The sequence below is a fragment of the Neoarius graeffei genome, chromosome 21 (assembly GCF_027579695.1).
Source record: "Neoarius graeffei isolate fNeoGra1 chromosome 21, fNeoGra1.pri, whole genome shotgun sequence".
NCBI classification, from domain to species: Eukaryota; Metazoa; Chordata; class Actinopteri; order Siluriformes; family Ariidae; genus Neoarius; species Neoarius graeffei.
The window spans coordinates 35,505,667-35,519,441 of record NC_083589.1 but is presented as its reverse complement, the minus strand read 5'-3'; the positions used below and the strand labels follow the sequence as shown (position 1 = coordinate 35,519,441).

The window sequence follows — 13,775 nt, the reverse complement described above, 5'->3', positions numbered from 1 at the left end:
AAGCGCTTCATTCACTAGAAACATTACGAACATGGAGCAAGTTCTCATTGAAAACGGAGCAAAGAGCAGCCCTGGAGGTATTTATTGAAAGGAAGGACATTTTCGCCTTGCTCCCGACCGGCTTTGGTAAGAGTTTAATCTACCAGTTAGCCCCGTCGCGTTACATACGTCAGAGGAAAGAGTGATGTGATTGGTTTAAGCTTCGTCACAGCCTTTTCTGGCTTCGACCAGTAGCAAACTGAGGCATTTCAGGGAGGCGGGTCAACCACGCACTTTGGGAAACGGTTGGGCTTAATATCTTTGCCAGACCAAATGCTCACAGAGCTTTGAAGTCTCGTTAGCCAGACTACTGCTTTATGCCTCTGCTTTCTGTTTTGCTTTTGGCTTCGTTTGTGTTTTGTTATTCTGATCTTGCCTCATGTTTTGTTTTTGTAAATATCACGCCTGCTAATAAACACTCTTCCTGCACTTACATCCGTCTACCACCACATACCTGATAGAATACTTGCAAAGTCTCTGTGAAAACAGTATCCTTATATGCACATGCTGATTGCGCTCAAATCAGCATCAGGTGTTTCCCATAACGACTGGGTCCCAAATGCATGCACAACGCACTCCAAAGGATCCCCGAATCTAAATGTACTTTTCAAGTCTCGGGGAAGGTTAGACTGTGCCGAGCCGCTGTGTTGATGAGGCTCACACGAGCATTGGGGACATGGATTTGAGACAAATACATCTCAAGAGGCTCGGCATAGGTTCCCCAAGCTTCAGGAAGTATTCCCAAACCCATCTGCGAGTATTTGCCACTTAGTTTGCTGATGAAAACATTGCCACCAAATTTCAGTGCATGCACTGAAATTTTTTGCAATGATTTTGGCCACTCACGAGGTGGAGACACACCAAAAAACAAATTGCGAAGCTCAGAGAACATTCGCTGTGCATCACACAGTTGGTGGTGATACTACCAATTTTTTATCGCAAAGTATTTGCAAACCCATCATGAGCTGTAGTGTAACCATGGCCTCAGACAAAAGCATTTTGATACAAATCACACCAAGATTTTTTTTTTGCCACCATTATCAAATACAAATCACAGAATGGTATTTTGTATTTCAAATAAATATTTTAGATAAATATATCACATATGACGCACATGAGATCATCCAATGTGAAAATAATTAGCTATAACCTGCTGGCCCTCCAGAACCTATACACTTACCAGGGTGTGAGCAAGCAAAATCTTTGTTGACCCTCTTCACCCAAGAGACAACAATCTCTGAGCCCTCCCTTCTGGGAAGCAATTCAGAGCAATTAAACCCAGGACCACAAGAAATAGCAACAGCTTTCTACCCACAAGCAGTGGCTCTCACCAGTCATACAAAACTCTGATCTATACAGACATTAAACAGTTTGCTGCTTGATTTATATGAATGCACACACTCATTGTCTTGTGGTCAAGAGCACCCATGCCCATACACAAATTTTATTCTTGGTATGACTGTTCCTTAACCATCTCCTGCTGCCTATTAAACCTAGACCTGTACATATTGGATGCATGTGTGTTGAGGTGGGCTGTGGAGAAAACTAAATAGAGGAGCTTTATTTCATTCATTATTATATTTTGTCATTGTAACTTTCTATTTTTGTGTGAGAATTCAGTCCTTCCTTCATCTTCAGTAACCACTTTATACTGGTCAGGGTTTCAGAGGTTCTGAATCCTATCCTGGAAACTCTGAGAACAAGATGGGAATAGTCAAGTCAAGTCAAGTTTATTTTTATAGCACTTTTAACAACAGACATTGTCGCAAAGCAGCTTTACAGAACTTTAGTGACTTTAAACATGAGCTAATTTTATCCCTAGTCTATCCCCAGTGAGCAAGCCTGTGACAATGATGGCAAGGAAAAACTTCCTCAGACAACATGAGGAAGAAACCTTGAGAGGAACCAGACTCTAAAGGGAACCCATCCTCATTTGGGTGATAACAGATAGCGTGCTTATAACATTTTAACATGAAGTCTGTTTTGTTGAAGTTATAAACTGTTCATTGATGGAAATACAACCCGCATGGTATGCTAGTCCATTTTAAAGAACCGAGTTCTCCCCTTTGGACTCCACTGAGTGCTTGCAACATTTCAGCAACTCACTGATATCATCCCATGACCATGCCGCCAGTTTGCGGCAACCTACCTAGACAATGCCATGATCCACTTGTGCACATGGTTGGACCACCTACACCATCTGAGGAAGGTTCTTTGCAAGCTCCATAAAACCGTGCTAACTGCAAACCCATGGAAGTGCCATCTGATGCTGACTGAGGCACAGTACCTGGGCCAGCACATCAGCCAGGGCCTGCTGAAACCCCAGAAAAGAAAATCAAGGTGCTCAAAGAATACCCATGACCTACTTCCAAACAACAGGTATGTGCCTTTTGGGGGTTGGCAGGGTACTACAGAAGATTTGTTCCTAACGTCTCCTGTTTAGTCTCCCCTCTCTCAGATCTAACAAAAACAGGGCAACCAGACTGAGTGGTCCATTGCAGCAGAGCAGGCATTCTAGATATTGAAGCAAGTGCAAGCTCGCCAATGCTAATGAATCCAGACTTCAACCACCCCTTCACTGTGCACTCAGATGCTTCAGATACAGGCCTGGGCACCATGCTCTCCCAGACTTCACTGGAGAGCAACACCTTATTCCTGTATCTGAGTAGAAAACTGACTTCTGCAGAACGATTTTATGTGGCAATAGAATAAGAAGCCCTGGACATAAAATGGTCCATTGAGGACTTGAAATACTACCTCTCTAGTAGTCATTTCACTCTGGTCACAGACCACACTGCCATGCAGTGGATGGTGAAAGCAAAAAACAGCAATGCCTGAATTGTTCCAGGTACAATATTGGGGATAGACTAGGGATAGACTAGGGATAACATTAGCTCATGTCTAAAGTCACTAAAATTCTGTAAAGCTGCTTTGTGACAATGTCTATTGTTAAAAGTGCTATAAAAATAAATCTGACTTGACAACATTGAGCAGGAGTCCACCATGGCAATGCAGATGGGCTCATGTGGAGGTCTGGACTCTGGGCTCAAACACAGCTGGCAGTAGGCTTGGAACGTGAGTCTCCAGACTACATGCACAAACTGCTGCATACTGCTCACACTACTGCTACCATGGTGATGAAAGGACAGCATCATTTCAGTACCACTGTTTTGGACCATACAGAAAACACATGGCCATGGGGTGGAGTGAGACAATGAGGCATGGCTTGCACAGGATAAACACCATGACTCCTCAACCTCTCAGAGAAAATGTGGACAGTGTAAAAGAGTGCTGTGACCAGAGAAAGACGAGTAGGTTTTGTCAATGTGCTAATGCAGACAATGTCTGTTCCTCTGCTGTTAGACAGCAACAGTGATGACTCTCTCCCTCTACTCTGCACCCCGGCTGAGATCCTCTGCTCTTGCTCCTCACAGAAGTGTCCCAGACCTCATAGCTCAAGATTTTCCAAACCATTAGATGTACCATGGAACACTATGAAGACCATAAACAAGTGGGGAAAACAGGGTGCCACAGTGACACTATGGGGAACAGGATGTCCCTCCAAAATTGACAAAATGACAAGAAGAACACATATAGTGAGGCTGCCAAGTGACCTACAGCAACATTAAAGGAGCTGCATGAATATCTGGCAAGTACAGTACTAGTCACTTGCTACCTGTGACAATAATCTTTCATATTCTTCATATATCTAGGCTATGGGCTAGGTTGGCAAAACCCTGTGGAATGATTCCCTCATAATTTAATAGATCTGGAACATTTTTTTTGTGAAGAAGATTGGAATAAATTGGCCAAATCATGTTGTGTTAAATTAGTAGACTCATAGTCAAAACGACTGAGAGAGCTATAACAAGCAAAAGGTGCTTTAACAAAGTATTAGCTAAGGGGTGTGTACATTTATGTGACCAGGTTATTGTATGTTTTTTTCTTTTTGCCTTTCCTCTAAATGTTTTTCACATGAATTTTTTTTGGTAGCTACATATTAAAGGTTTCAAAGATCTGCCATGATTGAGCTTGATGTCATTTTTTTTTAAATCACAAAAACCTGCAATTTTAACAGTGTTGTGTTGACTTTTTATATCCACTGTAATCAAATGGAGTCTACCTGTTGAACAGAGTTGAACTATTCTCACCTGTGTGCAATTAAAGTGTTACGTAATCTCAATATAATATACCTGTTCCTGGATGGCCCAACATTTTTTTGAGAGAACATACCTAAACAAAGGGCGGCATGGTGGTGTAGTGGTTAGCGCTGTCACCTCACAGCAAGATGGTCTGGGTTCGAGCCCCGTGGCCGGTGAGGGCCTTTCTGTGCGGAGTTTGCATGTTCTCCCCGTGTCCGTGTGGGTTTCCTCTGGGTGCTCCGGTTTCCCCCACAGTCCAAAGACATGCAGGTTAGGTTAACTGGTGACTCTAAATTGACCATAGGTGTGAGTGTGAATGGTTGTCTGTGTCTATGTGTCAGCCCTGTGATGACCTGGCAACTTGTCCAGGGTGTACCCCGCCTTTCGCCCGTAGTCAGCTGGGATAGGCTCCAGCTTGCCTGCGACCCTGTAGAACAGGATAAAGCGGCTAGAGATAAGGAGATGAGAAGAGACCTTTCACAAAAAGACACTCAGTGCGTTTACATGCACATCCAAATCGAGCTACTGTCGGTAATCGAGCTAAGGGTCCCAGCAGGGGTGCCAGAGAAATCCAATCCTACATGCACACAAGGAAATCGAGCTATTGTGTGAGGTACATTGTGCACCCGAGCCACAGGTGGCGCTACACGCCCCATCGTGTTGGTACACTTCCGGTTGTCATCATGAAGAAGAGCTATTCAAGAGTATAAACAAAGTTATCAGCAGTGTTGCCAGATACTGCTGACGTTTTCCAGCCCAAAACATGTTCAAATCCGCCAAAATGCACTTAAAACCGCCCAATCTGGCAACACTGGCAGTTCCGTGTTCACAAGTTCCGTGCTCAAGCTGTTATGGTGATGATACACGGGGCAACTTTTTGGGCAATGTTGCCGAGCAATGTTGCTGGGCAATTGCGTTTTGACTCTTTGCTATTGAGATTGGGCAACATTGTTTCTTTCTGAATGGTTTTGATAATCTCTGGCAACTTTTTGAGATAAGCCAATCAGAACGCGAGTATCGAGTCATGTGACCTCTGGTGAGATTCGGATCAGAAATTTCAAACAAATATGGCGGCCGCTCAGTGTCAGTGGAGTGAAGAGATGGAGAGACTCCTCATCTGTTTTTACGCCGGTAAGTTGTTATTTTAATATTCTATATGGAGGAATTTACCTCACCAAAGCTCTAAAAAACAACAGACAGCTTGATTAAATGGTCACAGCAAAAATTAAGACATCGATTTTTTTTAGCTAACTGTAAACTGCCGTTGCTAACTGTTGTTGCCCATTGTTAGTTGCCCTGAAAAGTTGCCCTGTGTCTCACCTAGTTGCCCGTTGCCAGCAACATTGCTCGGCAACACTGCCCAAAAAGTTGCCCCGTGTATCATAACCATAAGGCTTGCTCTAACACACTGTATGGCTACAAACTGTCCTGCGCAGACCACTGTTTTGTAAGACAACTTATTTTGCACAATTGTATATTTTTCTAAAGTCCATTTTTTGCTTACAAAAAATATTTTTCTAAAGTCCATTTTTTGCTTACAATTTAACTTATGTCTTAATAAACACACAAAAAGTTCAATTGTTTTGTTATTATTGACATTCTTCAGATGTTGGACATATATATATATATATATATATATATATATATATATATATATATATATATATACACACACACACACACAAATACAGTGACTTGTTTATGTACACAATTCACAGCTATGCAACAGCTGTACAGATGTATTTGGTGATACAGTAAGTGAGCTAAATTTTAACAGTGCAAACAATGCCATAAAAAGAAAAGATTCATGCCGTTGTCATGATTCGTTGTCATGCCGACCGAGGCTGTTGTGTTTCCCGCTTGTGGTCTCGTCACTCGTCACTTCCGGAAGGGGCAGTCAGTGCGTTTACATGCACATAGAGAAAATCGAATTTCTGCCGTTGCTCGACTGAAATCGAAGTTCTAAATGCCATGGAAACACCTTAGCTAGGCTGAAATCGAACCGAACTTGATTTCTTGTAATCGAGCTACACGACCTAGATTATGTGATTTTAGCCGAACTACTTAGTGCATGTATACCCTATCGAGCTACGTAGTCGAGCTACTTACTTCAGCACTGCCCCTTCCGGAAGTGACGAGTGACGAGACCACAAGCGGGAAACACAACAGCCTCGGTCGGCATGACAACGAATCATGACAACGGCATGAATCTTTTCTTTTTGTGGCATTGTTTGCACTGTTAAAATTTAGCTCACTTACTGTATCACCAAATACATCTGTACAGCTGTTGCATAGCTGTGAATTGTGTACATAAACAAGTCACTGTATTTGTGTGTGTGTGTGTGTGTGTGTGTGTGTGTGTGTGTGTATGTATGTATGTATATATATATTAGTGCTGTCAAAAATGTCGCGTTATTAACGCGTTAACTTGACTCAATTTTAACGGCGATAATTTTTTTATCGCGAGATTAACGCTCTGTGACATGATGCCACGCCCCGCACAGCCAGAGTCCTCTGCCCTCCCCCGAAGAGCCACGGTGCTCGGCTTCGGTTTCGTTTTCCCATCGGCGGCTCCAGCCCCACTTTGCAGTGGCTATGACAAGACGTGTTATGCTCTGCAATAAAAAAAAAAACATTGGTACAACCAGTGTTCGAACTATGCCGATATTTTCAGGGGGGTCCCTTATTTTCCCTTGGGGGGGGTGCTTGCGCTTGTCTCAGAGCGCGGCTCTCCATCGCGCGCTCACTTCGGATATGCAAATGCTTCCCGTTACACACGATTGCTATGTCAATAAACATCATTTTGCCAATATTTTAGAGACCCCCCAACATTTCCCAAATCATGTTTTCAAGGGATCTCATGTCTGTTTCAGGGGATCTCGGATCCCCCGTGTACCCCCGTAGTTCGAACGGTCAGCAAGCCCATTCACTTTTTTATGCTGATAAGAGAATTACAATGGTTTTTCATGTGACAAAAATGTGCGATTAAATTGCGATTAATCGCGAGTTAACTATGACAGTCGCGACATTAATCGCGATTAAATATTTTAATCGCTTGACAGCACTAATATATATCCAACATCTGAAGAATTTCAATAAAAACAAAACAATTGAACTTTTTGTGTGTTTATTAAGACATAAGTTAAATTGTAAGCAAAAAATGGACTTTAGAAAAATATTTTTTGTAAGCAAAAAATGGACTTTAGAAAAATATACAATTGTGCAAAATAAGTTGTCTTACAAAACAGTGGTCTGCGCAGGACAGTTTGTAGCCATACAGTGTGTTAGAGCAAGCCTAACAGCTTGAGCACAGAACTTGTGAACACGGAACTGCCAGTGTTGCCAGATTGGGCGGTTTTAAGTGCATTTTGGCGGATTTGAACATGTTTTGGGCTGGAAAACATCAGCAGTATCTGGCCACACTGCTGATAACTTTGTTTATACTCTTGAATAGCTCTTCTTCATGATGACAACCGGAAGTGTACCAACACGATGGGGCGTGTAGCGCCACCTGTGGCTCGGGTGCACAATGTACCTCACACAATAGCTCGATTTCCTTGTGTGCATGTAGGATTGGATTTCTCTGGCACCCCTGCTGGGACCCTTAGCTCGATTACCGACAGTAGCTCGATTTGGATGTGCATGTAAACGCACTGAGTGCTGAAGTAAGTAGCTCGACTACGTGGCTCGATAGGATATACATGCACTAAGTAGCTCGGGTAAAATCGCATAATCTAGGTCGTGTAGCTCGATTACGAGAAATCAAGTTCGGTTCAATTTCAGCCTAGCTAAGGTGTTTCCATGGCATTTAGAACTTCGATTTCAGTCAAGCAATGGCAGAAATTCGATTTTCTCTATGTGCATGTAAACGCACTGAATGACTGCGTAATGAGGGCAATAGTCAGAGAAGTAAAGAAGGGTAACAAGTAACAAGGGTACCTCTGAAGGAGCTGGACAGATCCTCAGGACAGATGAAGAAGTTGTTCAAAAGACAACCAAAATCTCCACAAAACTGGGATTTATGGAAGAGTGGCAAGAAGAAAAAAAAAGCCATATGAGTTTGCCTGTGCTGAGTTTGGCAGAGGCATGCTGGTAACTCAGCAAGCATGTGGTTAAAAAGATCCCCTGTTTTGATAAGAGGCCAATGAACAGTTTGGCCTTGGCACAAAGTTCTACATTTGGAGGAAATCCAGCAGTACTCATCACCCTGAGAACACCATCCCCAGTCAGAACTTTAGACACTTTCTATTTCGATGCTTTTTCTGTATTGTGACTACTTTCTACATTGTAGAACAATACTCAAGACATCAAAACTATTAAATAACATATGGAACATATATGGAATTATATGGTAAACAAAAGTCTTCAAACCCCCCCCCCCCCAAAAAAAAAATTCATATTTTAAATTCTTCAAAATAACCACCATTTACCTTGATGACGCTTTGGACACTATTGGCATTATCTTAACCAGCTTCGTGAGGTAGTCACCTGGAATGCTCTTCAATTAACAGGTGCCTCGTCAAAAGTTAATTAGTGCAATTTCTTGCCTTTGTAATGTGTCTGAGATCAAATAGTAAAGGATAAAAACACAGTAAATAGCCCTATTCCACAACTGTAGTAATCCATATTATGTCAAGAACCATTCAACTAAGTAAAGAGAAACGACAACCATCATTACTTTAATACTGTACATGAAGTGACTTAATTAATAAAAATAAAGAAAAAACATTGAATTAGAAGGTGTGTCCAAACTTTTAACTGGTACTATATATCCAATCTGTCAGAGTTGAGCAACGTTTGAGAAAAATGGGCAAAAACATCAGGATCTAGATGTGCAAAGAATACTTATGCAACCGACACATTTCTTTTTTAAATTAACCTTTGTGTCCTAATTAAAAAATCACCTTAAATGTTCCAGGTTATAACACAGCAAAGTCTGGAAAAGTTCAAGGGGGTGAATACATATGTAAGGCACTATATCTGGTGGATGGTAACTTGTGTTGGATATCCTTCTGAAACTAGTGAACTGGGAAGGAAGAATCAATTAATACTTACTGTACCACATGCTATATCAGCCTAGTTTTATGTCCTATGTGTTGGCGAGAGCTTGAGGCCCTGTCCACACGGCAATGGATTCAGGTGACTCCGATACAATTGCTTATCGTTTAGGCCTGGCGTCCACACGGCACCGGCGTTTTGGGTGCCCAAAACGCAATCTTTTTGAGAACGGGTTCCAGAGTGGAAAGATCTGGCAACGTTGCCGTTGTGAAGTCGTCTGGATGAGTAGAACGGATTTGTTTACGATGACGTCACAACCACATGACTGTGAGTGTTTCACGCCGGGTAGAAGTGTAACGAATATCACCAGGATATCACCAGGAAAAAGCCTTACAGAGCACTAGTGAGAGTGAAACACGAGCTTGGATATTATTATTATTATTATTATTATTATTATTATTATTATTATTATGTTCAGTGTTAGTTCACAGTAGTAATGCAAGAAGCAGAATAGTGACAGTAATAGTGAAGCAAAAACATGCAATTGTACAAACACTGCAGCTCTACAGCAAAATATTCATTTATGAAATGGTCTGATTCTTAACACCAGTAGTGCCAATGATCTTCTCATTGCGATGCGATGCGAGTTGTCAACAAATCCTATAACTTGGTTCATGAAACGTGCTTACAAAATATTTTCACTGTGAATATTTATTGTGTAATGGTGCAAAGTGAGAGAGAGAGAGAGAGAGAGAGAGAGAGAGACTCTGCCCTTAGGGCAGAATCAATCCCGCCAGCAAAAATAGGGGAAAAAAGGAGCGATCTCACCTCTTCAGATGTTGGTTTTAGTCCTACAGTACATTCCTCAAAAAGGGCGTAGAGGAGCAAATTAATCCATCAACGTGTAGTATTCAATTTATTCCGGACCATTAAAGACGCCGCCTTCCGCGTAGAATCATACGTCATCCTCGCCGCCATATTGGAAAGGTCAAAGCGGAGAATAAAGATTAGCTGCGTTTAACTGTACCAACAGGTTTGCCGTCCAAACGAGATCACATGGGATTACCTTTCACAGGTGAGACTGGAAAAATACTTTTCATTGTATTTGGTCATTATAATGTAATTTTACGAACAGATTTTCCTGACTTTGTGGCTAATATGAAGTCTCGCGCATAATAGTTTATGCGCATGCGTCCTTACTTCTTCTATTGTTCTGGTGTCTCCAAAGGGACCGTCTTACAGCGCCCCTAGAGGTGTGGCATGTGTATTGCATCGTTTTCAGCAAGCGTTGCGTTGCCATATGGACCTGATATTTTACTGATCGTTGTCCATTTGGACGCGATATATTTTTAAATAACATCTCGTTGCCGTTGTCGTGTGGATGTAGCCTTAGATACCTACAAGATGATAACTGTTCAGCAACACAGCAAGATGACCTTGTGGCCATGAATGCTTAAGCCACTGGCAATGAGGACAAATGATGCAGGTACTCCAGCACAGATACTCCAGAGGATCACTGCTGCTATAGAGGTCTGTGTCAGACCTAATGACTCACAGAGCACATCCAATTTCCACAGCTTCACTTGACCCTCTGTGTGACCTTGCACTGGCTTTGCTGAAAGCTCAGAACACTTCTACTCAGGAAATAAGATCAATCTGTCAGTGATGATTGGCTTTTTTGAGTTGAGCTGGTGATTAGTGCCTAATGCTGAGCTCACTGAGAAAAGTCTAAGGTTTTCAGCTGCAGGATCGATCAACAACAACAATAATAATAATAATAATAAAGAGATTTTTTTTCTTACATGAGGAATAAAACAGAGAACAGAATGGAAAACTACACCCAGTTGTAAGACATCAGCAATAAATAAATAAAGTTGATCAGTCTACCAAAAGTATTTTGACGTTCAGATGGAATAGAAATATCTAATGTTTTCTAATTATATTTTCTAGATTTAGCATGTGCACTAAGAGCAGCGGCCCTAAAATGGAACCTTGTAGAACTCCATAGCCAACTGAACATTTTTGATAAATTATTACCCAATTTTCAAGACAATGATAAAAATCTTGTGATCAACAGTAAAATGCAACAATGTGATCAGTTGAGACCAAAATAGATTCATAACATGTACCAATGCTGTCTCTGTACTATAGTTATAAAGCCACCAGTTCTTCCTGAAATTAGTGTAAAACCAGCTCTTCACGGTTCACTGAGATTGAAAATAAAATCAAATAAAAGAACAATAACTGTGTGTGTGTGTTTTATTGTATGGCTCAGGTGTATTACTAACCTCCTGCACTGTCTTTCTCCTCTTCCTCAATGCTACTCTTGATGCAGTCATACTCCTCATCTATGTTCTGGTTGCCTCGGATCTGGCTGAGCACACGCCGAGCCTTCTGGGTAAGACCCTTCTGGATGAGCCAGCGAGGACTCTCAGGCAAAAAGAGGAATCCCAGGAACTGCACCAGAGCCGGCAAGGTTGACAGGCCCAGCATGTATCTGTACTAGCAGAGAGGGACAGTCATGAGAAAAAAAAAAAACCCAAAACAACAAAACACAGTTCCAGTTTCCAAAACCTTATAAAGGTTCTGGTACTTTGGTACTCTGATACTACTGTCCTACACTATTAGGGCAGAATACAATCCACACATAAGCAGTTGAGGGTTAAGGATATTGATCAAGGGCCCAACAGTGGCTATCTGGCAGTGCTAAGAATAAAATCCACAATCCTTCAGAACCTTACCTACTGATCTTCAGAATTTTACTATTTCTACTTACTAGCTGTATTTTAATGAACCAGTGGAAACTTAGATGACTAAGGCAGAAACGTTGTAATTTGGAAGAACCTTAAGTGCAGTGAATTTATTGCGATTAAAGAGGCACTGCACACTTAAATGTGTTTACTGAGCTGTAAACTGAATGATATGACTATAATGTGATGAAACACATTAATGCTGATGTTAATATTGACAAAATTACCAATTTTATAAAAGATTTTATGGGTTGAAAATGGCTCTAAATGGCATCCACTGGTTAAAAATCATCCTGAACCTTGCATGGCTGAAGATGATGTAGAGCACGGGCGATTGCTCTAAGACAACGAGGGAGGCTCAGCCTCCTCTAAAAATGACGAACATCGTGTAGGATGAATTGCACTAGGTTTATGTTATAGCCGACCTTATAACATTGCTATTTCAGATCCAGAATCATAGAAATATATGTGCTCAACCCAACTACAGTGCGAAATCATTCCGTTATAAGTTTCCCCAGTTCGCCTAATGTGTGCGTGAGTTTTTCCCCCTCGTGACAGTGCGATGCAGCCCAGCCTCAGTGGACTTCAATGGCATTTGGGAGCTATGCACTTTTCAATCTCAAAATGCAAGACGATTATTGGACAAATACTGCAAAAACACCTGCCCACGGACTCCCAGCCTCACAGTGGGAGGGACATGGCAAAGCTTTCCGCGAGGAGACTGGTGATTGGTGAAAGCGGCCGGATATTTTCTTTGATTGACAGCTCATTTCAAATACAGACAAGCGGCGGTGAATCTCAGTTCAATCCCATGCGGATTCGCAAGTGCTGTGGTGTATTGTAAGAGATCAGCTTACATTTCGATTTCATTCATTACATATGGTTTCTACCAGCTTTTTTAGTTTGTATATATTTTCATTGTAAATAAAGTGTAAATATAGTGTTGTCAAGTTTGCTATCTTAGTTCCAGAAATTTTGTTTATTTGAGTGACTGAACTTGAACTTGAGGGGGCTAGTCAGCTAGCAAGAAAGCTGCGCACGGATGCCAAGCATTGCTGATTTAATTTTGGCGAAGCCATTTGCCAGTCTTCCTTTCGAGGAAAAAATTAAAATTAAAGAGCAGGGTAGACCAACGCCTCAAATTGACTTGGTGAAAAAGGTAGGGAATAATACTTGTTCCTTTCAGCTCTCCGGGTACAAGAAAGTGAATTGGCTAACAGCAAGTGACCCACATCAACAACAGTAAATAGGCTACTTTAGTAATATGTCATGGATGGACAAAAAATATAGAATCTATTTAACATGTTTACGCTGAGTATATTATATTGGAATATATACTCTGGATATGAATTAAACACAGCTACAATTTGGAAAACATTTTTAAACAAAAACACAGCCGAGAACATTTCACACTACAGACCTGGATTAAAAGTGACGGGGTTATATAAATTGTCAATAAAACATTTCTCAGTCAAAATAAGTACAATATAGGTAAAGTGTCATTGAATGAAATGTGTGGCACCCAGCTCTATGTTTGGCTCCCCAAGGTCAGTGCTTGTGCCTATTCCAGAACACTCTGCTGTTACTGCTGAGGTTCCTGACAAAGAGCTGCTTTCAATAATGATCAATTTTTAAACAACATGCCACAATTTTAAAATATAAAATGTTAAAATATACCCCTCCCCGCCAACACCACCATCATGTATATTGGACAGTAGGCTAATGGGCCAAAAGAACCTGTTATTTCACAGTTTGTGACCCTGCCAACAATCAGCCAGATCAGAGGCAAGAGTATGGGCAAAATTGATGTGTTTTTTCTTTTTTCTTTTAAAATCTGGAAATATCG

The 13,775-nt window shown here is 41.4% G+C and overlaps 1 protein-coding gene across 1 annotated transcript in view; it reads right to left on the bottom strand.

Annotated features, from left to right (window-relative positions):
- The window catches only part of LOC132870074 (proton myo-inositol cotransporter), a 132,299-nt gene that overhangs the window by 93,168 nt on the left and 25,356 nt on the right, over positions 1-13,775 (bottom strand). The window contains exon 3 of the mRNA XM_060903618.1: positions 11,468-11,676. Coding sequence (XP_060759601.1) covers positions 11,468-11,676 — 209 coding nt within the window. The remainder of the gene's footprint in view (positions 1-11,467; positions 11,677-13,775) is intronic.